Raw genomic sequence first — 24894 nt, 5'->3', positions numbered from 1 at the left:
TCTACGATGCCTGATTGGTGGATTTCAAGATGCTGTTTGGATGAAGACTAGAACCTTTATGATATTGACATGACAATTTCAACGTGAACTCGCCTTCTTATTACAAGAGTCATTTGAGTAGTAGTAGTAGCACTATTAGCCTAGCATGAGCATTCCTAGAGATGGACTAGACAGTCTATAAATATTAATATCGGCCCGTATATACTTTCATGCGTACACATAGTGCCAGACAAGACGGTCTCGAAATATAGAAAGAAGAAACGAACAAGAAGTAATATGCACCCTGCTATTGCAGCCCAACCAGCATATACACCGTTTATATGATGGAAATACCGCAACATCTGATCCTCGCACTGTCCACACGTGCCTTCCGACCCCACCACAGGTGAACCAGTTCCTCGACAAACAGACGGTCAGCTGTGCTCCAGATATCCAGGCCCATCTCGGTCAGATCTTCAGAAGTGATCTTTACTGGGTCGCTATCGTCATAGGAGGCTCTGGTGTCGCGCGACCCGGTCCCTGTCTGCTGTTGTAGCAACGGAGATCTGGAATCATCTTCTTGGGTGGATTGTCGGCCAATGGTAAGGGAGGGGTCGGGACCTTCGTCGTCTTCTGGATCATCTTCGTAAGGAATGGTGTCCTCTTCGGGTATCTCTTCGTCGTCATCTTCATCGTCATCGGGGGAATTGCGGCTATCGTGCCGGGCTACTACGTCGGATAGAGTGATGAAGATTTGGGCTGTGAGGCGACGGAAGTACGCGACTAGGGCGATTTCAGGCGGCTGGGTCGATTCCTGCGGTTGAATGCTTCGACGGCCAAGAGATCCGGAGGGTGGGCTGGGAAGGGTTTCTACACTGGCTAGCAGGCGCGTGTCCTGTTCCATTTGGTGCTCTTCTTCCTCTTCTTCGGAGAGACCGTCACGCTTCTCGCCGGCTGATGCCCACCATATGAAGGAGGTGTATGCCAAGCGTGTCCATGAGAGAGGTTCGACAATGGGACTGGAGGAGTACGTCGAGGCTGCGTCCGAGTCGTCGTCGGCTTCAGTGGATGCTGCTTCTTCTTCTTGGGTTACGTGTCGAAGACCCTTGCGAAGGGTAGCGTAACGTCGTGCGTCGCGCTGGGTTGCTCTGACTTCGATGGATTGGGGCGTCTTGCCCTTTGGCGGTTGCGTATGAAAGATGGAAACGGTAGGAAATACCTTCTCTGCGGCGTTCTTGGAGTGAGCGGGAGGTAAGGTGACAAGAACATCGAAGAGCTCAGGCTTCATGGTCAAAACGCTGTCTGTGCTGCATGCAATCCAGGCTGCGTCATGTTCTGCATTGACCGAAGTGCCCACAAAAGACGAGAGGTGAGGAATATCATGAATGCCGACGTTGAACAATGGGCGAGGTCGCGGAGAGGGTAAACCGTTTTGCGGCAGTAAAGGAAGGAGCGAATTAGGTAAGGAGGCCAATAAAGAAAGATCGTACACTATTTGACTGTAAGCATGGATGGAATGATATTGGATAGCAATCATACCATAGCTACAGGGCTCTTGAACTGGCGCCTCAGCCATGAAAAGGATCCTTTTGCGCAGCAGTGCTGCTCTGTACAGAGGAAATAGGAGAGGACCGAAGGAATCTAGAAAATTAGGGAGCGAGGAAGCTGGGTGGAAGGGCGTCAGGGCCGGCCTGGGCGTTTCCAACACGATTGCATCACTGAAAGCGCGGGTTCGATGGACGGCATCTCTTAGATCACCATGGGCCCGCAGCCGGAGACTGAGAGGAGACTCAATGGGGGAATCGGGTGGCATAGCGGAAGAATCACTTTCACAAATCTCGTAATTATCCCAGTACTCCGTTAAAGGTTGCGTATTGGACATATCCTCGGCATAGTTTCTGGAAGCGATCACGAAAGCGTCAACGGCCGGATCAAAAGGACAGCGCATGGGATTCCAACTTACGCCGCTAGTTCTTTGAGCTTGGGAGCATGTCGCCAGCTTTTCCCCAATCTTCCGGAGCTTAATGGGACGAGAACCCCGATAGCAAACATCTTTGCATTTCGCTCCGCTTCCTCAGCCGGCCAATTGACAAACGCGCTGATGCCAGCATATTGCTCGTGGACGAAGTATCTGGCAAGACCGAGCTATTAGCAAGCGTTCATGACCGGACGAAGCCGTAGTATACGTACACCAGATCTTCTGAGACATTGTGCAGACCAGATGGAAGCGACTTGTACTCCACAGCTCCTTCAACTTCAACTATACGATCGGCTGGGTTAGGCGACGCTATCACGGGGAGGACCGTTGAAGCAGCAGGGTGCTACTTACCCCCGGGAACAGTACGCTTCCACGATATCACGTATCTATATTCCGGAAGAGCCGTCAGTAAGCAGAATAGGTTGCGTGGGTTGCTGTTAAAACAGACTTGGAATCCCTCACCCGGCCTTGATATCGAAACGAATGACGAAGAGGGCCGCGATGCCAGGCGGCGACTCGACGACCGTAGCGGGGCGGGGCACGTCAAGCCCCAGGGGCTTGCGTCTAAAAGGACCAGGTGCCATTGCCGGAGAGCGCGTAATCAGCGAAGGTGACCGACCCCATGGAATGAGTGAGAGGAGCAGAATCACGGAGATGGCGACATCGGACGATACAAGCTGGCGTCGGTCAAACAGTTAGCGGACCTTTGGGGGGGAAGAGTTGCGGAGAAGCTGTCGTTGCCTGAGGACGTCAATCCGCTAGCTCCATCAGGTTAGTCCCGTGCGGATCAGCTGAATGAGTTGCAATTGCTATTCAACAGCTGCTTCTTCATGATATCCAGTTGTTCACAGAAAGAGAGCAAAAGGAGACGGTTTGAAAAGAAATTCAGCCAGGGGTACTCGCTTGAGAACATTGGCTCCCCAGTCCAGTCGCCTGGGTAGGTCTGGTTATTTACTGTACTCTCTGTACCGAATTGGGAAAAACCAATTGAGCATCCCACTATACTTTACTCCGACCGACTACTGGAGCCATACATAAGTGAGAGACCTCTTCCTGTTCGAGCCTCTGTCAATTCCAACCATCGATCGCTCAATCGAAGGACTCAACACAATGACTACCATGGACTCCAAAGCTCTACCCCATCCCTACTACCCCCTCAATGCTCAAATCCATGGTTATGCTCCGAACGAGGCTTCCTTACTCAGTATTCTCAGTACTGCTAGCGTGGGCGCGGCAGCTTTACTGGGAATCATTTTCACCCTGACCAGTAGACTCCGACCAACGCTAAAGAATGCCGACCGTCTTGCTATTCTGTGGTTTGCCCTCTGTAAGTCGGACTCCTTAGTTACGTACCGCTCCAACAGCGAGACAACAATTCTCGATGCTAATTGCAGTGTGAACTCCCAGCGGGTACGATTCACTGCTTCTTCGAGGGTTATTTTATGATCAACCATGCTCGTATGGCATCCGCGCAGGACTTTTTCGGTCAGCTATGGAAGGAATATGCCCTGTCGGATTCGCGATACATGACCTCAGATACCCTTGTCTTATGTATGGAGACTATCACGGTCGTAGGTGCACCCGTGGCTGCAGGGCTCCTTAGCTCCGTCTGCGACACCGTTGCTAAAATACTGGAATAGCTTCTTTGGGGCCCGCTCTGTTATCTGGTCGCATACTTGACCCTTTCTCGGCATCCTCTGCGCCATCCATTGCAGATCATCGTGTGCATGAGCCACCTCTATGGCGATGCTCTGTACTATGCGACCAGCTTGTTCGATCACTACGTTCATGACCGACCGTACTGCCGCCCGGAGCCTTACTACTTTTGGGTGTACTATTTCCTCATGAATTTCATCTGGATTGTGGTTCCATTCTGTACGTTCCAGTCTCACGGCTCCCTTGCCTGTTTACCACTCGTTTAGAGCTGACGATGGACCTAGACTATCTCTACCGGAGTATCCGGACAATAACAGAGGCTCTTAGAGCCGTGGAATATACTTCCAAACAGCGCAAGGACCGATAGAGAGACGTACAGTGAGAGATGATGTCACCTGTGTTATAAACGGAACAGCATCTAGATGAGGGGTAGTGCTGGCTAACGCAGACCAAGGGCCTTGACCTTTCCCTGACCATGCATGCGTTTAATCTCAGAGGGCATTCCCGCATGAGATGATCTTCGCTTCGGCCGGAACAGCCCTCTCTTGTCGAGTCTCCAATCAACAGCACCCGAGTGGGAAAAAGCAATCCGCATAGCCCAGTGCATGACAACGCACTCGAATTATCAATAAACCAGGTAGAATACTTTTCCCTTTTTAGCCCACTCTGTGACGCGTAGCCCCCGGTGGATCGGTTTAGGCATTCCTGCTCTTCCGGCAAACAGAAGGTATAGCTCCGAAAAACACGTTAATTACACCGGAATGATCGTCTTACGGCTACTGTTCCGCGGTGCAATATGACTGCCCTATTTATCGAATTTCAAACGGAAAGAGATGAGAAACTTTCAAACGACCACGACATTGGGCGGCCAGGGTGGTGACAGGGTGCGAGGCATGGGATGCAGAGGCCGCAAAGTCAGGTGGGGATTGAGGGCCCATGTGCATCTCATCAGCCAGCAGCTATGACCATGACCGTGCAGGGTAAGCTGGAGTAAAGGAAAGAAAAAGAAGGGAAGGGATGGATAGATAAATAGAGGGGGGGGGGGGGGGGGGCATTTCCCTACAAGTCTGGAATCTTGGATAGATGTACCTGATCCATTCGATTCCACTTGAGAGAGAAAGGGAGGGTCGAACCACCGGTCGCGGAATGAATAATTGAGCTCTGAACGGTCGAGCCCAAGAGCAGCAGCAAATCATCATTTCTGGCGGAATGCGGTTGGCTGGTGCAAACTAAACTTGGGCGCCAGATCTGTGACGAACGGGGCATTCTGGCCATGGAATTGGTTGGGGCCCAGTGAGTGGCGCAGAGTTCAAGCTGGTTTCCCGGGCAGCCTTTCTGCCAAACCCAGAGAGGGCCGAAAGTGTGTCTGTCCTTGTCCGTCTGTTGTCCGTCCCGCAGTTCCAGCGAAGTATAGGGACCGCCAGAACCAGACACAATTGGATCAACACACTGGTGTGTTGTGTTGTTATTGTTGTGCATCCAGGCTGGCCTTGTGGATTGATGTTCTTGAAAGAGCCTCTTCAAACTCTCGGAAAGGAATGAGGCCCTCTGGAGACATCCAAATTAGCAACTGAATGTCCCCCGCGCCAGCTACTCGACACTCCAAACCAGCGCCGTGTGTACTAGACTAGTGAAGCTGCGCTGCCTACGTCCGATCTCCATTCTGCACTTGACCGCCTATTCTCGCTCAATTCCTTGCTTGTTCTTGACTTTCGCGTTGCATATTCTGTCTTGAAATCGTATTTTGCTTTTGTGGTGTCCCAATTAATTGCTCTCTCCCCAGCAGAACCGCTACCTTGTGGTTGTTAACCAGGGTATGTGCTGTCGGTGTCTCGACCTCGAGTGAGCTTCCCCTCCCATAAACAAACAACTGGTGACGTCGGTGGGTGGATTTCCCTATCTTTCTTTGTTCACACTACCCTACAAAAAAATGTCAGCTCTGCGATCGCATCTATCCGCTGATTCCGTCTGACATCTCGATTAACCTCCGCGACCTCAATTTCACTGCTAATGCCTGGTTCCGGTCGCAGATTTCCATGCCGACTCCTGCCAACCCGCAGCGCCCCTCCAACCGTGGGGGAGGCACCAGAACATCCCCAACCAAGAAACCGCTCGACATTGGAGTACCCCTAGGCATTTACGATACGAATTCAGTGCGAGCAAAGGTTCGCAAGTGGCAGCAGCAGGGGGGCGGGGTAATCACAGCCAATGATGGGGTTAGCTACGACGACGACGAGGAGAATTCAACAGCCGATACCAACTCCAAAGTTGTCGAAGATAAGGGATCCGGTAGTTCCAATGGCTCCGGAACGAGGAAACGCAGCAAAAGCACGCCTCGCAAACGAGTCATTAGTGATGAGCATTGGAAGCTGAACCGAACCCCTACCCAAACACCTTCTTCCAGGCTCCCTCCGCCGAAACGCATTGCCGAGTATACCACAAATGACCGTCTACGTTCTCCGCAGGGTGACGAGGCGGAAGGTGCGCGGGAGGATACAATATTGCCCTCTCCGTCCCGCAACAAGGAAAGGGGCAGGGCTGCTATCGCATCCGACCTCGCGACAAGAGAACGGAGAAAATCGAGGGCATCTCGAGATGTCGATACAATACCCGAGGACAAGGCCGAGGAGGAGAGTGCGTCTCACAATGGTTCTTCCAAGTCCATTTCGCGACCTGCAACCGTCGACAAAACCCATGTGCGTGCACGGTCAGAGCTGTCGCAGAGTGCAAAGACAAGGGACGGAGGACTGTACGAGGACTCCGAGTGGGCGACAAGCGAGGCCGACTTCTCAGAACTCTCCAGGCGACGTGCGCGAGGTCCAAATCCAGTACCCCGGGGTGCTGCACCTAGAGGCCGGGGAACGGTGAGGCCCCCCAAAGGCGGCATATTCTCCCACATGCTCGATGAATCAAAGAGGATGTTCGCTAAACCGGAACCTCCGAAACCCAATCGAGGCGCTAAAATAGAGGCATGGCTTTCTGAAACGCCCGACCCGTTCGTGGAGGACATGGAGCCCGATGTCGAAATACCCGCGCCATTAAACACTAAAACCGGCAAGAAGAAGGATCTCGTGAAACAAGAGGATGTGCCGAAGGACAAGAGCGATACTGAGCCTCCCCTTGCGAGCGACATATCGAAGAAGGATGCTCCGCCAGCGCAGAGGAAAGATGGCCCGACTACAAGCGAACAATCAAAGACAGCCGAACAGAAAGCAGAGCCCAAGAAGGACAGCGCTACTTCGGACAAACACAAGACACCTACAGAACGTGAGGAGAAACCGCGGTCATCAGGCGCCGATAAGCTACCCGTTGGCAAACGACCCCGTGCCAACAACGATAATGCATCAGAGACTGAGTCCCAACAGTTGTCAGAGGGTTCTGAAGTGTCTGCGAATAACGCACCGGTGCCCCTTGGTCGTCGAAAGCCATTTCCCACGACAGGGGCCCATCCCCTCTCAACAATCGCTTCTGTTGAATCTATGAGCACAACGAAGAATGCTACAGGATCAGGACAAGATGCCGCATCGGAAAAACGGGAGGCAGAGTCCACCCAGGCAAAGCTCGACGAGGAGGAGAAAAGGGACCAATTTGACCCCAACTCACTTCCTGCAATCTCCTCCCAGTTAAAGAGGCGCCTCACTACTCATGATGATTTGATATCAGTCCTCTCTGCTCCAAGTGGCCGGAGTAGAAGCCTTCGATCTGCCAGGAGTCTGAAAACGAAGAGTCGCATCACTACAGAAAACATGCCTGACCTCCTAAAGGAGCTGGCTGCTGACGAAGTAAAATACATGCGTGAGCTTAAGACCCTGGTCGGTGGTGTTATTCCAGTCCTCTTGACATGTGTGCTATCAAAATCTGATTCTGCCATTGCGGCTGGACTCTTTCGACCTTCTGCCGATCCAAAGGATGAAGTGAATTTCAGCAAGCCCATAGTGGACATGGGAGTTGCTATTGAGCGACTGAAGACGCTGCACAAGCGCATTCCGCAGGATGATGTGGAAGCTCTACTTACCTGGGCGAATGGGGCACAGAGAGTGTATCGCGAATACCTCAAGGCTTGGAGACTGGGGTTTAAAGACGTCATCGTCAATCTCGCGCCTCTTGAAGAAGGCGAGGCAGGCGACAATACCGACACAAAGAGTCTGGACGAGGGCATGGCAAGGGATGAGAACGGCGATGTGGTGGATAGTGATGGTGAGAAGGTTGACGTGGCTTACCTTCTGAAGCGACCTCTCGTACGCCTGAAGTACCTCGCAAAGACCTTCAAAGGAATCAAGACCATTCAGCCATCTCCGAAGGCCGAGGATGTTGCTGCGGTGTATCAGAGCCTTGTGACAGACGCCCGCCGCCGGGCGCGCGAAGAGAGAGCAAGGCTTGAGGATGAATCTGCTGCCAACGTTGACGCTACGCGTGCCAGAGATCCTGCGACCTTGGGTGCACTTCCTGGAGTTACTGTTGACAGAAGCCGAAGAGTCCGGGCCCGCGATTTCTTCAATCTTTCCTTGTACCACACAAGTGGCCAGATCATTGACTGCCGCGCAGAGCTCCTCTTGAGAGACGGGGCCGCTGGGAATAAGGCAGGCGGAGATCTACTAATCTGCGAAATCGATCATACAGATCGTTGGTTGCTATTCCCTCCTATCGAGGTTGGCCGTGTCTCTGCTCGCAACGGCGACGTGAAGGGCGAGATCGTGGTCATGCTACGCAGTGGCCCCAACCATACCAAATCCTGGCAAGAACTGCTGGTGCTTCAAATTGATGAAGAGGATATTGGATTTGAATGGGTTCAGATGCTGGGCTCGAATCCTCTCCCACCGGCTATCTGTAGAACCCAGAGCTTCATTGACAGGACCAAGCGCCAACGAGCAAAAACTATATCCTCAGCCAACGAAGCCTCTCAGGCACAAAAAGCCCCACCAAGTCCTTCAAATGTCAACGTTCCTATCGGAGAGAAGCCTACTTCTCGTACCTTGCGTCGATCCTTGACCCCTAAGGATCATCTTTCGGATCCAAGTACCGTGAGCTCCTGGATCAGTGAGGCCCGTACTTCACTGCAAAGTGCAGTAACTCCAGAATCGGACTATGCTATTGGTGACGAGTTCGCGATCAAGTCTCCGCCTCCGCAATCTATCTTGCATGCCAGGGAACCCCGAAAAAGCTTCACGGCCGATGACAGACCTTCCCCCAGCCTCAAACGGTCAAAGGCCAAGAGGGTCAACAGAAATGGAGAGATCATTCCTTCTAGCCCTACCACACCAACAGACCCAAGTTTGGATCGGGGAGCCCATCCAGTCCACGAGGAAGCCAAACGTTCAGAAGAGAAGAAACCCAAGCAGCAGCAGCAGAACCCGAAAACTCCAACAAAGAGTACCCCTGAAAAGAGTTCTCCCCGAGTGTCTTCTGTGCCGTCAATGGATCTTCCTCTAATTCCGAAACTCAGAAAGGGCAGCAGTCAGACATACATTTCGGACTCTTTGGCGTCCACCGAGGACGACGATTTCCCTCCTGTGGAATATGATGACATCCCCGAAACTCCTAGCAAGGACAAAACTCATTCACGCAAGCACTCGGAATCGGACCAGGTTGACGAAGATGAGTCCCCTCCACCTCCGCCGACTCATTCTCGCTCACCGAGTTCCATTGGCTCCAGCCTGCCAAATACCCCTGTGCTTAGCCCTAGTGGTGTGCGGACTAGACGCCGTGGCTCCTCGCCTCTAAAGCATGAATATGAACCGTCTACTGCTTCGGATTCGTACTCAGATTCTGATACATCGACTGTGCGTCGGTATGAAGTGCATTCGGGCTCCGAGTATTCGGACACGGACAGCTCGGATGAGTCAGGTGATGAGCACGCATCACTGCCACCGTTTGAATCCCCTACCAAGCCAAAGGCCCAGGCTCCAGAAGCCACGTCCGCTAGTAGCTCTCTGTCACTGTCCAACTCGGCCTCTCAGGGTGGATATAGATCCGTTCCTTCGCAACCGAGCAAGTCGTCCACAGTGATTGCATCAGTCTTCGCCTGGTCAGAGAAGGGCTCATGGGATAGCATTTTCCCCGATGATTGTAAGGTCATAGTCAGTCCTGGGCTCATCGAAGCATATGACGTCGGTAATGCACCCGCCGGGATGGAGGAAGATGACAGCGACACGAAGAAAGCACGCCCACTGATTGCCCTTGAGCTCACCCCCCTTGTGCCTATCCGTCGCGGCACAGCCATTGACATAAGTATTCGCTCCCCACCGACCAAACGGTCCAAGATCAACTGGAGTAACAACATCATGTTTCGATCTCGAAACGCGGACGAGTGCGAATTCCTATACGGCCTCATCAACCAAGCGCGCATCAACAACCCAACCTACATAGCCCTACAGAATGCCCGAGGACCTTACGCAGAGCAGCCAGCGCCCGTGGAATCACCAACGAAGAATGGTGGATTGTTCGGCTGGCCACGACGCAGACGAAGCTACCGTGCATCTGTTTCTCCACGGTCGGTTGCCGACAACTCTGAGAGTAGCGTAGGAACTATGAGCAGTGCATTCTCAGCACTGAAGCGATTCGGAGGGGGAAGCAAGATGTTTAACATCTCTCGTTCCTCGCTCACTTCTCGCGATGGGCAAAATGAAGACAGCTTGTATTCAAGCTCCATCGGTTCCGGATCGAATGCCTCTCCCTCATCCGGCATTGGTCGTATCGCAGCCGCTATCAAAGGCAGTGATGGTATCGGTCTGTCCAACGCCAAGATTCGACTTTACTTGCGTGAAACTCAATCCAAGTGGCGCGATATGGGTGCTGCAAGACTAACGATCATGCCTGCGCCCTCGGCACCTCGTGCTTCTGATACGGCCAGCGGGCGCGGAGATGCCAGCAGCGTTGCAGAAGGAGCCGAAGATACTTCCCCAGCATCAGGATCCGTTTCTCCCCGACGCGGAGCGGAGCCCGAGAAACGCATTCTCGTCCGAGGCAAGACTCGCGGCGAGGTTCTCCTTGACGTCTGCCTAGGCGAAAGCTCTTTCGAGCGTGTTGCTCGAACCGGTATCGCCGTGTCCGTCTGGGAGGAAAACGAAGGCGGAGCCATGCCCAAAAAGGGCGGTGTTACCGTCGGTACCTCTAAGATCTATATGATCCAAATGAAGAGTGAAGCTGAAGCAGCATACACCTTCGGACTTGTCGGAAAGTCCAAATACTAAACTGACTTCTTTGTCAGGCAAATGATATCTAACCTCGGATACTCATTCTAACCTTCTTTCTCAATTATCGAACTTGTCCCCTCGTTCGTGCATTTGACTTTTAGCGATGTTCCTATATGTTACTGCAGGTGTTATTGTTATTGTTTCATGTGCATATTCATACCCCCTCTTGCTGATGTTTATTTCTCTCATTACTTTTCCTTTTTATCTTCCATATTTCCTTCATTTCCCTTATTTGCCCTCTTGCAAGCCATTCCCCCTTTCACGATTTCTTAGATGCCCACGTGTATATGAACCGGAAGACGAACTGCGAATGTGCGATGCAAATCTTAGAGTCTGATGAAATACTACATCGAACTTAACATCCATTGAACTATTACTTAAGTCACATTAATGTTTCCTTACTCTTACTATACCTTTTCAAGTCTCACTGATTCATTCCTCCTCACCACACATGCTCAACTTCAAGCCGGCACTGTAATAACACAGTATCTCTTAATCCCATTATTATATTACTACACTTAGACTCTGTATACCCGTGCAAATAGAAGTCCCAATTGCATGCTTCTATATACACAGTACACTAAGATCCACTTAACCCATGCATGCATCTATTCGTATAACTATACTATATGTATGTCGGTATGCATGCGCTTCTATGTGTATACGTGTCTGTGTACGTAGGAAGTCGATATATGATTCAATCCGAATCCGGAATAACCACAACCGAAGAAGACGCCAAAGACCCGTCCTTGCCATCTTCTTTCGTCTTAGGCTCAGGCTCAGGCTCAGGCTCTGCTGCTGCTGTGCTCGCCTTTTTAAAGACATATCCGATTCTATTACTGTCCTCGTCTTTGAGCAAAGAAAGAAGCACATCGTCGTCGATGGTTGATTCGACTTGTTCGGCGGTATCTGTAACCGTGGCAGTGAGATGGACGGGGTCGATGTGACAGTATTGTGATAGGGATTGCTGGATTCGGTTCTTTTGTTGGTTCGCGGGTTCGGTGTTGTTGTCGTCTTCATCTTCGTCCTCATTGTCATCCTCATTTTTGGACCTCCCCGCCCTCGACCTGCGAGTTGTGGGTCGAGATCTGGATCTGGATCGGATTAGGCGCTCTTGCTTCTCCATGTCTACTTGGGATGCTTTGATTAGGGTAGGGAGATCGGGGAAGTCTTGGAGGGAGCTTGAGGATGAGTGGTCGTCTTCCTCGTCTTCGTTCTCAGTCGCTGTTGGTAGGACAATCTGCCCATTACCGCCACAGTCACAGCCTAATAGTTCATGTGTTTGGCACTTGCTTTCTTCGTCCAGACGGAACAGGTCTTTGAGCTCGTCCCGCGAAAACTGGGCCACGCTGTCCCTCTTCTCCATAACGCTGTCGGCAAGCCCGATTTTGGTTACTTGACGCTGCCAGATCTTCTCTTCGAGGCTGCCCTTGAGGAGGATGCGGTATATCCGACAATGACGCTTTTGGCCATCACGATGAATACGTGCCATGGCTTGGATATCAGTGGCGGGATTCCAGTCCACATCGAACAAGACGAGTCGGCTGGCACCTATGAGGTTGAGCCCGGTACCTCCAGCTTTTGCGGACAGGAGGAAGGCGAAGCAGAGATTCGGTGGGAGGCGGTTGAAGTCCTCCACTAGTGATTGTCGTTTCTGTGCGGGGGTGGAGCCATCTAGGCGGAGAAAGGGGAGGGAGAGAGATGTAAGTAGGTTTGCTAGTAGGTTCAAGGTAGAAGTGTAGTTGGAGACAAGGACTATTTTCTCCGAGGTCTTTGTGCGTAGACCATCGAGTAGCTGATCCAGGACACGGAGTTTGGCACTTGATGAAGGGGTGAAGTGACGTAGGAGGCTCGGTGGTAAAGAAGATAAGAGAGCGGCGATGGTCTCGCTGGGCTTCTCATTCACATCTCTGGGCGTAAGCAGAGATGGGCTATTGCAGAGCTTTTTGAGGATAGTGATAAGTTGGAGAGCACTCTCCGAGTTTCCGAGGGCGCTTTGAAAGACTGGGGAGGCGAGGACGTTCTGGTAGATGGTCGCTTGCGTGCGCGTCGCCTTGCAAAATAGCACATACTCCGTCTTCGGAGGGAGATATTTAGCCAGGATATCGGCTGTTCTTCGCAGCATGAATTTAGAGGTGAGCTCTCGTAGCTCCTCATTCCTCGCCTCTCCCTTCTCTATGTCCTTCCTAGTCGCCTCGGGCTGTCGGCTCTTGACGATCGGGCCCTCGAATTCCCTAATAAACGACTTGAAAGTTCCCAAGACGCCGGGGTTGACAAGGTCTACCGCGGCAAAGAACTCCTTCAAATCATTCTGAATAGGTGTACCGGATAAAATGATTCGCTTTGTCGCATTCAGGGACTGGATAGCTTGGCCACTCTTGTTCTGAAGCGTCTTCAGTCTGTGACCTTCATCGGCAACAATGATGTCGACCCCGTTGCTGTTGGCTAACCCTTCTTGCACCGATCTGAGCTTCTCATATCCCACAATCATCACACTGTAAGCCCTTCCTCTCGTAAAATCAGTGAGTCGTTTCCTCTTGTCATCGAACACAAAAACTCCAATTCGTTCATTTCCAAGCCACTTGCGAAATTCCTTCCTCCAATTATTGATTAGAGTGACCGGACAAACAATAAGAGCTTTCTTAACAACCGGAGGACTATCGTATACTGGGTTCTGCTTCAGAAGTGTCCACAAGAGGGTTATGGTTTGCAAGGTCTTCCCCAATCCCATATCATCTGCTAGAATAGCCCCTTCACCGTTGAAGGATCTCATTCCCATAACACATTCATACAAGAACTGAACACCCTCGCGTTGATGAGGTCGCAAATGTTTAGCCAGAAACGGATCAACGACAACATCAACAATTTGTTTACCCTTTGGCACCGAATCCGGTCGTTTCATGACCAGCGCTCCGGGCTGACTAGGATCATGGCGTGGAACGGGCTTCTCCAACGGTGTGGGTGGCAAAACAGTGCTGTCCAATAACGGCCTTTTGTACGTGCCAGTGACCGTTCCTTTCCTCGAAGCAGGGTTGGCGAGCGTTGGTACATTAGGCTTTGCGGGTTGGCTCTTAGCAACAGTCGTCGAAGCAGAAGTACCAGTACTGCTTCGAACAGGAACGAACGCTTTGGTAGGCGGTGTTGTCGGAGGTGGAGCTTTCTTCGTTTGCAGATACTGACGACCAGACAGGTACTCTTTCTTTGACATTTCCGAATCAATTTCCACTTCCTTGCCTCCAATAGATAGCATTACACCAGGTTCGAGGCGGGAGCCATACATCACCCGTCCCATGTCTCTTCCGGAAACATCCTGCAAGTAGGCGTAGCCATCGCGTATCGTCAGGACCCCGTCACCGTCCCACGTTTTATTCTTCTTCGTAGTGACTTTGCGCCTTCGCAGCTCGTTAGCCTTGATAGCTATCATCTTAGGATCGAATAGAACAAGATAGACTGCACGTACCATAGGACATTGAAATACCTATCTCCGGTGGCATCACCAGGGCTTCCTGATTCCGCTGAGGGTTCCACACCCTTCTCAAGTTGAGTTACAGGCTTCACCGGTCGTCCAGCGGCCGGAGTGGTGTTCTCAACATCTGCCGGATATTCTGGCTGTAAACGCGGCTTCTTAGCGGGAGGGCCGTCGGCCTCGGAAGTTTCAGTTGGCACAGCTGGTCTTGAAACGGTAGGCTGAAGGGGCTTCCTCATAGAAGGAGGCTTGAAGGGCTTGAAAACCATCACGATTGATGGTTCCTGATGCTTTTTGCTGGACAGCTGCACCGTGGAGTTGATGAGTCTTTTCTGCTGCACGCGACAGGCTCGAGACGCGCGGGTGTCGCGACATCACGTGATGATACAGTGCTTATTGCCTATTGCGGCAGTAAGGCATGCCGTGCCTTGTAGAGTCTATATGTTATAGCATTTTCACTCTCTACAGTGGATTCAGTCTTCTATAGAAGCTTTGGAAAGCTTCTCGCATAATCTTTGGTTGCTGAGCACAGTGTTTTTCCACCTACGGAGGTCAACGCAATGCAGTCGAACCGAATCAGCGTCAAGATTATATACAGCTCATAAATATTATTCTAGATATATTCGCGTCAAATAGAGCACAGTATTTAGTGATAGACCAGCAACATTGCTCGGTCTTATGCGCATTATGTTCAAAAACCAAAACATTCTATCTAACAACGCTTAGTCCGCGTCAGCCACAATCACCTTGTCGGTCATAGGAATAGACTTGGGCCCCTCATAGGTGTTCATGCGGAAAAGCCACCAGATAGACACGAAGATCGTCAAGCCTCCAGTCATCAGACTGGCGTAGTTCATCGAAGCGGCATCGGTGGGCAGGGCGTAAGGGAAACAGAAGATCACAACAAAGGCAAGAATGTAGATGCATGCCAAGAGGTTGACAAGATATCCGATACGGCCCATCCAGAAATGACCAGGTGCGAACGAGGACCGGCGAGTAAGCATATGCGGAAAGATGGCGGCGAAATACGAGAGACTGGACAGCTGCACGAAACAGCCAACGAAAGCGTTAAAGGCAGTGGTGGATCCGACGTAGATGCAAGCAAGAATAGTGACAATGCCACCGCATACCAGGGTAGCATTGAAAGGGTTGTGCATCCGTGTGTTGATATGTCCGAGCCAGCGAGAGAAAGGAGTTGCTCCGTCACGAGAGATAGTCCACAAAGTGCGACCAGCGGTGATGTAACAACCAGCGCATGTAATGACGGTGGGTATGAAAGCCACGATAAGCAGACCGATTGCACCGCCCCTGGACCCTGTTGCTTGACGGTAAATTTCGGCAAGGGGGAATCCGTAGACGCTATTGATGACTGCGTCGAGATCTGTGATTGAATAGAAAATGGCCATCATGTAGAAGATTCCGGTGATAAAGCCGACGCCCATCTGAGCCAGAACAGCTTTGGGAATGTTACGGCTTGGCCTGTTCATCATTAGTATACCAAAGATATTATCGTCATGATGGGAAAGTTACTTAGGAATTTCCTCCGCGAGGTGTGACGAGCAATCAGGAGTGCCCACACTGTATGCTCCATTGAGCATACCGGCAACAAAAACGAAGCCCTGGCTAGAATAACCGGTGTCGTTTTCCCAACTACTCCAGACATCCTTGCTTGTGGCATAGCCTGAGCCCTTAACATGGGGCATAACCGCACACACGATGATGGTGATCAACACACCAGCCAAGATGAAGAACATGCCAAGATTGCCAATATGTGGGAGGAACCGGTTCATGAAAAGGACGATGCAGCAGCAAAGCCACGTGCAGATGATGAAGCTGACAAAGATATGCCATGCCTGAGGGACGAAGCCAGGATGCATGAGGGCATACATAGAGACAGTCTGCTGCCCTAGGATAGCGGACATGGAGGCAGCACCGAGAATCCAGGCAAGGGAGTTCCAAAAGCCAGCGAAGAAACCGCAAACACGACCGTATCTTCCCGCTGTGATCGAAGCCCAGTGATAGACTGGTAGTTCTGTCAGCAACCTAACAATATCATGACCAGTGTTTGTAGAAGAGCATACCTCCACTAGCAGAAGGCATTCCAGATGCCAGTTCAGCAATCGATGCTGCAACAAGCCAGTAGCAAACTGAAACAGCAATACTAGAATCACGATTAGTGACGGCTTGGGCCTTCCTCTAGGGTTGAGTGGCGTCATACAATTCGTAAATCACACCTGATGGTCCTCCATTGCTCAGTGCAGTTGTCTAAGAAGATACTGTCAGTTGATTTACTCTACCATAAGTATATAAAGCGTCGAGGCTAGCTTAGCATACCACACTGCCACCTTGAGCAATCCATGTATTTCCAGTCGTAACAGCGACAGCGCAAATACTCAGTAGACTGAAGTTCCGTTCGACTTCCTGACGATGACCTGAGGCGTTGACCACTTCAATCGAAGTCGAATCATCCCCAGCCTCGGCTGTTCCCACTTTCTCTACTTCCTTCTCGGCGGCCATTTCGATGGACGGGCCGGATACGCAGAAGATAGTAACTGGATCTGGAGACGAAGAGACGAGACGGCAAGACGTATATGTCGATAGAGGCGTACAAATGAGAGGTTGTTTCCGAATTAATCAGCGAAAGACTGCTCTTGTGCTTGAAGTAAACGAATCCAGGCGACGGAAGCAATGGTGTATAGAGATCGACGAAGGAATGACTGAAGTTTGCGGGTATCGAATTAAATGGCAGCCTCGAATAATCAATTCAGGAGAACGTAGGCCCAGACATTGCTCCTTCGATGACCGTATGACCGTGAAGAAAAGTGAGTATGAAGATCAGGGAAGTGAGCAGCACTGGGATGAGTCCCCGTTTATAGTCGATTGGGGAAAGACAGGCAGGACCCAGGCAGGGCACCCTCCTCTCTCTCACTATACAGCAGGGAGTAGACAGTATGAGACCGACCTAAAGACCCGGTGGTTCTCCAACCGGTGGAGCATTTTGGAACCCTCAGAGGGAAACACTCCAATCATTGCCTGAAGAGACTGGCTGGTGGTGGCCAACCTGGACGGGAGCGGGTCGGGAAGGGCTTCTGACTGGCTCCCGCCGGTCACTAAGAGCAGCAGCACGCGGAGAGACACCATTCCCAAAGGGGGAGCTGTAGCAGATATACCTTCATCCGCAATCCACTGATCCCCTCGTGGTTGAGGTTGATTTTAGGTGTGCGATCATAATTTGGATGGAATGGAGTCCGGATGGCAGATGAACAGGTCTTTTCCCCACAATGGGGTATCCGACTTCATCTGTGCTTCTTAGAGGTCTTGGAGTTGGAGATCATGTACATTGTTATATGTATAGTACTGAAGACAGCAGATGGGCGTATCTGAGTGACAGTCGAGTGTATTGTAAGAGAGGTGGATGATTTCACACCGAAGTTCAGGCATATTGGGTGGTGGAACAGAATGCCTTATCTACTACTCATGGTTGTTCACTTACGTCTAATAAGGAGCCCTGATAAGATACAACGACTAGAACATTTCGATCTCGATAAACGCTTCCAGACTGCTTCTGCTCCTTGTGACATATTGATATCTCTTATCTATCTATATACGGTCAAATATAGTCGGAAAATTCTGCAGCGGTACCTTCGGGGGTATTCTTCATTGTAAGGTTCCTCGATGTGGAAGTAGCTCACTCATAGCCCCGTCTGCTTAATGCCACTGAGAAAAACCCCATGTAACCACAGCCTGCTGTTGCCAAGCCCTGAAGAGTGGAGACCCTCCGATTGTGGAAATCGCGCCACGAATCCATCCGACCGTGGGCTTGACTTTCTTTGTTCTCTGTTAGACTAACCAAACAATGCCACTGACTTTTACATTCCCATTATTCATGGTGATTATTCACAAGTTGTGATATGGTTACAAACTTGAGATAGTTCTCAGTATTTTAGCTGATGACGCTGAAACTCCCATAGGGCCGGGTTATTAACCTTGAACGTTCTAGTGCGCCGAAAGAAGTCCACGCTATACTAGTAAGCCTGGCGCAGCGCTTACACTGGGGATGTTCGTTCGGCTCGGCTGGAGGTAGGACTTGGGTGCTTAGTGGGCAGGGGGGGATTCAGCTACCACAGAACTAGGCCTTCAGCTTGGGTTGTATTTTCCGAAGGGTCTGGCCAACTCTTTATTTAAAATCCAGTATCATAGCGTAGTATGAATGAATCAATGGCTTGGAAGAACGGACAGCGACATACTTCCGTCCCGTTTTTAATTTTTTAGCGCAATTACTGTCTAGAACAATCAAACGGGCATTAAACATTGTGAGAACCCATTTCTTCCAGAACCGAGGCTGATCTCTCCTAGAAACAATAAGCTGTCTCACTTCGCACATTAGCGTTCAGATAGTCTTCTCACTCAATATAGATCGAAGGATCTCTTGCAAAATGAAACCCATCTACCATCTACTCGGAGAAACACCGGGAGTCTCCCTAGCCCTTCATCAACGGCCCCTAATTAATAGCGTAGGAGTGATGCGAAACGGCCCTTTTCTTGGGTTAATAGTTCACCCAAAACAATGGTAGTGATGGCGTAGCTGCAGCGGGATAGAATCCCGCTGTTCCAGAACACGGACCATACTCTTGATGACGGTGGATTTGGTCTAATGAAACCACACTATACAATCAAGTTTTGTTAATAATCCTCCGACTAAAACTGAGCCCAGTCGAAATCCTTCACCCTGACTGGCGTAACCCCCCAAAGTTTAATATAGTACATCCCTGCTAGTTAAGAATCGTCTAGGTTCACCGATCTGGTAATCGATCGTGTCCATCGCCTTGATTGGATCGAAGGATTCAGTCTAAACACCACCCTGCAGCCAAGTCGGTGGTGATGTCGCATATAGGCATGGTTTGTCTGAAACTAGGTTGCCTTCCTTCGGGGCTTCCGAGAGCTGCTACATTTATTGTTAGAGCATATTGAGGTCATTCACGGGCAGTTTCCGAAAGTGTAGGGGGGGTTTTAAAACGAAAATACGAGGGAGTGTATTGATAGAATGAATTGGGAGTAGCCATATTGCATATTATACTGAGCTGAAGTTTAATCGTTAAGGGGTTCCTTGGGTTGTGGTGTCACTATCCGAGTTTCAGAGGGATCTAGATGGGTAGACTAGATAGAAAGTAAGCCTGCAGCACGCAGCGCGGGGTACCTTGCAGGGTGGGATGACCTGCGAATGCATAATCTTCTTGATATGCAGAGTGTAAATTTTCGCATATATATTGTGCACAAACAAAGTAGTAGGATCATGCCATAAAATAGAGCGAACTCAAAAGATTCAGGGACACTTGGATCGTCCAGATGGTTACTAAAAGTACTAACTGACCCCCGACTAAGGTAGCATTGATTAGCTCGAGGCAGCAGCAGTAGCAACAACTCAAACAACAAGCTCCCAGTGTAACACCTAATTGCGTACCACTCCTCGGTTAATCCACCACGAGATGGTATCGCTTGCATCCATCGTTAATAGCCCTGGTTTTCCCGAGGCTAGCCCGATCCTGCCGGGTCCATGATGCAGCTAAAGCCGCAGATGTTGACGTAGAAAACACAAATAATTCGCCGCAGAGATTATTCGTGAGTGGCTAAATGAAAAATTAATTAAGAAAATACGGCTCAACCCACCAGCCAGTGGTTTGAGATTTATGAAAGGGTATAACCGATCGCCTACTCCACGGGGGAGATGGATGGGCCCATGGCCCTATGACACCCTGGCGGGTTAAAGGAGGATCTGCTCGAGATCGGCTCACACGACCAAGGCAGCAGGATGAAAATTTCTAGTTTTCTACATGACGAACTGTAGTACCACAAATTGAAATAATTGTACTCTGTAGGAGGGGCCGAGCCTTCTCTTTTCTCTCATAGGCTTCAGCTAACTGAATGCTTAAATTCTTTTCCCGGCATGGAACCGTCCCTTCCGTCTTGGTATGTGCAAAGAGCCAAGAAAGCTGGCCGGCTGGCAATATCGAAGCACAGGCTCGCTGTCTTTGCTGACTGGCTGAATTGTGGAGGAAGGGGGGAAAGGGGGGGGGGGGGGAACACATTTAAGTTCACGGCTAAGTGGGCCCTTGATCCAAATTAAGTTGCCACTAGCGGGAGCCCACCGCAGAAAATCAAATAAATACACGCAGGCTGGTGGGTGACACAACTGTATTGTGTCCGTTTGGTGGAATTTGAGTCTTTATGAATTAAATTGCACGTTCTTTGGTAGTCTAGTACTTAGGCGTGGTCAACGGTATAATTAGCTTCGCTCAAATTTCCCCCGTTTCCTGTCGCACTTGATATCGGGTGGGTTATGTCCACGAGCGAGTATATTGTGCTAAATTCATACTTCATAATACCTAAACACCTATCAGCATACACACAGAGACACAGAGGAGTCGCACAGTATACGTATGCAGCAGTGGAAGTGGGGTTCGATGGTCGATCGCTCCATTTCGTACCTGCGAACAACTTATTGCTCCATGATTTAGGCGGCAAAAGATGCCCCTCATATTGGCCACTCCTCACCGTCTGTGCAGTTATTTCGGCTGTGGCTGCTAAACAGTCGGCTAGGAGTTGGGGGAAAAAGGGAAAATAATTACATCCTCGTGAGCATAGTACTAGTACTGTCACTCCAATAATACCTTCTCTCCCCGAAAGGAAGCAACAATGCTTGGTAAGGCCCAGGTACCGGACAAATGGGAATGGATGGAAGTCGGCAAGTGTCCATGGTATACTTTTGGTCAGCTCGAATTCAATATTCCTACTTCCTAGCAAGGAACCTTGGATCCCCACGTTAATCCCTGCTAGTTTGGCGTCGTGGAGACAACCCATCCAGAGGCAAGCAGTAAGCAGTACTAGTAGTAGTGGAAGTAGTGGGAGTCTAGCTAGAAGCCCCGCAGCCGACTTGGGCCACTACGGATCCGCCTGTCTGACTTACTTTACTTCCATTCGGGCACTGTCCGTTCTAACCCTGAAGGTGTTGCTGCTGTGCCCCATGCGCTGCTTCCTGTCCTCAGAGGGGGTTAACTCTTTGGTACTAGTCTGGTTGATAAACCCGGCCCCGGCTCGAGTCCATACTATTCGCCCATCCACCGATGCACACGCATCGTCAAGGATCGTTCCTGGATTCTTTCATCTACTCTACCCTGTCTCCCCTATCGCTACTATGTGGACAGCTTATACCTAAATCTGGATCGCTGATTGATTGGCTCGGACCCATCATCCCTCGGCCAATGTGCCGGCCCTAGAACCTTATTATTGCAATATGTGCGTGAATCCTTTTATATCGGCCCATGTCCCTTTTGGCCCCTGCATATGTACCCCCTCCCTCAGGTGATTTCAATTGACCGGCCTTATCGCATTACTCTAGGCTGTACTCAAGTGAGATGGCGAGCCTAGACTCTGCCTTTGCGACGAGCTTCGCAAAAGAGACTTGGGCACTATACAGCGTGGGAGTATTGGGGGCCATCCTACGATTGTAAGCTCCCTTGACCCAGAGAGATCTTCTGCGGATGATCGTGCATCTAAGACTTTCTTACTGACTGCCTCCCTTTGTATAGCGCAGCACGAATACGTCGATTAGGTTACCAGAACCTTCAAGCAGATGATTACTTGATGCTATTCGCGGTCGTCTGGTATACCCTATTATGTGTCGCTCTCAATCAAGTCGTCTCCGGAGGCGGATCAAACCTGATGGACGAGAATGATATAAAGCACTTAACGCCTGCCATCAAGGCGGATCGTGTCAGGGGAAGCAAATGGGTCTTTGTATCGGAGCATTCCTTCCTCCTTGCTATCTATGCCATGAAGGCATGCATGTTGGTTATATATGCCCGCATCACGTATGATTCTCTACCTAGCAAGCACTATCCTCCAGTCTAACAATATTCTTACCAGCGAAGGATTACGCCAACGAAAATGGGTGACTTATCTCGCTGTCTATGTCGCCATTGGCTTCGTTGGCAATGAATTGTCTTTATTCCTAATTTGCCGGCCTTTATCGAATTACTGGGCCGTGCCTACACCCTACGGTCAGTCGAAGAGATAAATTCCGCGAGATATATTTGCCAGTCACTAATTTCTATACAGACCAATGCTCGACATATCAGTACTATGAAATTGTTCAAGGATGTCTATCAATATCTGCGGACGTCTTCATGCTTATCATTGGCCTCCCACTTATGGTTCAAGTTCGAGTGCCTCTTAAGCAGAAGTTGATTCTCTTGATTCTATTCGGCATGGGAATCTTCGTCATTGTTGCAGCCCTCCTGAACAAACTCTATTGTCTCGTTCCTTCTCTCATCTCTTATGTTTACATGAACTGGTATTTTCGGGAAGCAACAGTAGCTATCCTGGTCACCAACCTACCCCTTGTTTGGTCTCTCCTTCGCGATGTGTTCCCCGCGCTCAAGAGTTGGACCGGAGGGTCACGACGAGGAACCACCGAACGGTATCGGACTGGTCCCTGGACAAGTAAGGGATCTGCATTTCGTCACTACGGTCCCCACAGTCAACTGCAATCTGGCGAATACAGCATGCACAACTACAACCAAAGCACCATTGTTGCGCCCCAGAAAACTATTTCGGAAGTCAGCCTGGAGCCGAGCGAAGATCGCGAGCCCAGCGAGGACGGCTCCGAACGGGCCCTCAGGATCCGACAGGATGTGACGGTGACGGTGGAGCGTGAGACACGACCACCTGAGTATTGGGAGTCCAAGAAGGCCCAAACTTCAGAAGGCCGACTCCCAGAACCATGAAGGACACGATTGTTTCATGATACTTACTTCCTTTCTCCGTGAATTCATTTTCTCAACGCTTGTATAGAAACCTTTTTTCCTTTTTCTCTATTTGGACAACACTCTCTTGATCAACTTTCTTTCCTTTCGCGGCACCTCAGGTCCCACTAGCGGACTGATCTGATAACGGTGTCCGCTTGACTATTGTACATAACTTGCTCGGCACCCCATCGCTTAACGTCCATATTTCCACTGATCATCGGCATGTGGGGGACCAAGATGCCGAGAAGGCATCCACTACGACTATGGTTCGGAAGATAGAGGGGGGGATGTTTGGCGCTTAGCGACGAGGATAGACAAAAACTTATTGTGATATAATAATAGATAGACAATGAACTATACGTTCATGTAAACCGGTTCCAATTTCAGGCCGCGTTTGGCAAATGTTTTCCAGAAGATCGTCTTCCCTGGGACTCATCCGTAGCCTGCCGACCCGTGACCTGATCGTCCCGTGACAGGCCACTTCGGGGTTTACGTGCGAGTTACCGTAATATATGCTTCCTTTGGCGGACTTGCTATGTAATAATGGAAATCCTATAACAAAAATCACCTGTCTCCTCTCCTCCCCAATGATGTGCCTGATTATCTTTCAGTTTCCAGTCCCTCTCTCTCCTCTCTGGCGATCACCATGCTGGCTTCTGCATCTCCAAACTTCAAAGGTGCTCTCCATTGAGACTATGACGTCTGGTACGGGGGCTGGTTTGACCGCATCCATTCCATGGTCTCACTAAGACTGGTTATCAGGCGATACTGCATCTAGTAAAAGATCAGGTATCACTCGTCTACGCTTCTCTTTTTGACAACTGCGAACTTTAACATTGGTGTCCGTGCCAAGAGCAGCAGAGGCTGGCTGACAGGAACTTAGTTCACGCTCTGAAGTTAAAGAACTCCTACGGCCAAGGGGCCAGGTGCCGTCCGAAGAAGCCGGGGCCTGATAAACTTCGTGCTGACTTGGTCTGCTACTAGGTAGTAACCTTAACTTCTACCGCGGCCGCTTTGGCAAGACTGGGAACCCACTATCTTCCGCAAACCTCACCAGCCCATCATAATCATCAGTCGTCCAACCAAAATAAGTACCAACAATCATCAAAGAGCGTCTCAGTCGGGTAGGAATGTTCTTTGCTCAGATTGGCTGTACCCAAACACCTATCTGCGCGACTATTTGGCATGTGGTCCATGGGACCACTCCCCATCCCCCACCCAGCAGCAACCACTTTAGGGAATGATCTTAAGTTTAGATTCCCCCGATGCCGAACTTCCATCATTCGGCCCACGGGTCTGTTCAGCGTGGACGGAAATAACTTGCTCAGGTGCGTACGCCGTACGGAAGGCATGGCTGAGTAGCAAAGCTGTCCACGAATCGAGTGCATGCTTTGCGCTGTAAGGTACAGCGACAGTAGCCGCAGCCGACTACTACCCCAGTGATCGACATTCGCACCACTGGCCAGCATCTCCAAGCCTGAGCCCAGTGGCACGAACCGCGAGCGCTGCGGGATTTGAAGAACTTCAACAAAACCCGTCATTCGAAGGGTTAGAATCGCAGTGTGGCGCTGGTTTGCCACTATACTACAGACTACACACTCGGTCTTTTCAGGTCGAAGTGAGACTAAGATTGTCCCTCAAAACAACACCGTTGTCTCGCTTTTCCTCTTTTTTTAGGTATACAGAAGCAACTAGGCAAGGCTGTGCCAGATCTCGTCTCAGTTTCGGTGACAGCAGAATAGCAGATTGGTGTGGACCGCTTACGCCCGTGCCTTACCTCTCAAAGTCTGCCGTTTGCACTATTGGAATGTCTCCCGG

At 50.4% G+C, this 24894-nt stretch overlaps 8 protein-coding genes across 8 annotated transcripts; 4 read left to right on the top strand and 4 right to left on the bottom strand.

Annotated features, from left to right (window-relative positions):
• Window positions 1-111: 111 nt before the first annotated feature.
• Window positions 112-2643, bottom strand: BO87DRAFT_402600 (uncharacterized protein). The gene is made up of 6 exons (XM_025625698.1): window positions 2420-2643; window positions 2309-2343; window positions 2170-2239; window positions 1943-2110; window positions 1519-1877; window positions 112-1470 (listed from the first exon to the last, which is right to left on the bottom strand). Exons 1-6 carry the CDS (start codon window positions 2539-2541, stop codon window positions 317-319), a joined length of 1908 nt encoding a protein of 635 aa, XP_025485035.1. The 5' UTR covers window positions 2542-2643; the 3' UTR covers window positions 112-316.
• A 424-nt stretch (window positions 2644-3067) lies between these two features.
• BO87DRAFT_381620 (EXPERA domain-containing protein) lies at window positions 3068-3980 on the top strand (the record flags this gene model as incomplete). The annotated part of the gene is made up of 4 exons (XM_025624562.1): window positions 3068-3284; window positions 3365-3528; window positions 3598-3832; window positions 3898-3980. 4 exons carry the CDS (start codon window positions 3068-3070, stop codon window positions 3978-3980), a joined length of 699 nt encoding a protein of 232 aa, XP_025485034.1.
• A 906-nt stretch (window positions 3981-4886) lies between these two features.
• BO87DRAFT_381619 (uncharacterized protein) lies at window positions 4887-10803 on the top strand (the record flags this gene model as incomplete). Its single annotated transcript, XM_025624561.1, has 3 exons — window positions 4887-4906; window position 5427; window positions 5551-10803. 3 exons carry the CDS (start codon window positions 4887-4889, stop codon window positions 10801-10803), a joined length of 5274 nt encoding a protein of 1757 aa, XP_025485033.1.
• A 538-nt stretch (window positions 10804-11341) lies between these two features.
• On the bottom strand, window positions 11342-14575 carry BO87DRAFT_323261 (DEAD/DEAH box helicase). The gene is made up of 2 exons (XM_025620021.1): window positions 14267-14575; window positions 11342-14198 (listed from the first exon to the last, which is right to left on the bottom strand). Exons 1-2 carry the CDS (start codon window positions 14539-14541, stop codon window positions 11504-11506), a joined length of 2970 nt encoding a protein of 989 aa, XP_025485032.1. The 5' UTR covers window positions 14542-14575; the 3' UTR covers window positions 11342-11503.
• A 376-nt stretch (window positions 14576-14951) lies between these two features.
• Window positions 14952-16994, bottom strand: BO87DRAFT_2042 (putative choline transport protein). Its single transcript, XM_025618572.1, has 5 exons — window positions 16607-16994; window positions 16491-16537; window positions 16354-16433; window positions 15803-16295; window positions 14952-15751 (listed from the first exon to the last, which is right to left on the bottom strand). The coding sequence occupies exons 1-5, from the start codon at window positions 16787-16789 to the stop codon at window positions 14995-14997; spliced, it is 1560 nt and encodes a 519-aa protein (XP_025485031.1). The 5' UTR covers window positions 16790-16994; the 3' UTR covers window positions 14952-14994.
• On the top strand, window positions 16599-17520 carry BO87DRAFT_2051 (uncharacterized protein). The gene has a single exon (XM_025618582.1). The coding sequence runs from the start codon at window positions 16794-16796 to the stop codon at window positions 17307-17309; it is 516 nt and encodes a 171-aa protein (XP_025485030.1). The 5' UTR covers window positions 16599-16793; the 3' UTR covers window positions 17310-17520.
• A 2974-nt stretch (window positions 17521-20494) lies between these two features.
• Window positions 20495-21594, bottom strand: BO87DRAFT_1987 (uncharacterized protein). The gene has a single exon (XM_025618533.1). It carries the CDS (start codon window positions 21128-21130, stop codon window positions 20534-20536), a length of 597 nt encoding a protein of 198 aa, XP_025485029.1. The 5' UTR covers window positions 21131-21594; the 3' UTR covers window positions 20495-20533.
• A 90-nt stretch (window positions 21595-21684) lies between these two features.
• BO87DRAFT_420682 (uncharacterized protein) lies at window positions 21685-23055 on the top strand (the record flags this gene model as incomplete). The annotated part of the gene is made up of 4 exons (XM_025627017.1): window positions 21685-21776; window positions 21859-22140; window positions 22196-22329; window positions 22388-23055. The coding sequence occupies 4 exons, from the start codon at window positions 21685-21687 to the stop codon at window positions 23053-23055; spliced, it is 1176 nt and encodes a 391-aa protein (XP_025485028.1).
• Window positions 23056-24894: the final 1839 nt, after the last annotated feature.

The sequence above is a fragment of the Aspergillus neoniger genome (genome assembly GCF_003184625.1).
Source record: "Aspergillus neoniger CBS 115656 unplaced genomic scaffold BO87scaffold_1, whole genome shotgun sequence".
In the NCBI taxonomy this organism is placed as follows: domain Eukaryota; kingdom Fungi; phylum Ascomycota; class Eurotiomycetes; order Eurotiales; family Aspergillaceae; genus Aspergillus; species Aspergillus neoniger.
Note: the sequence above shows the minus strand (reverse complement) of the source record. Positions and strands in the feature narration are given on the sequence as shown.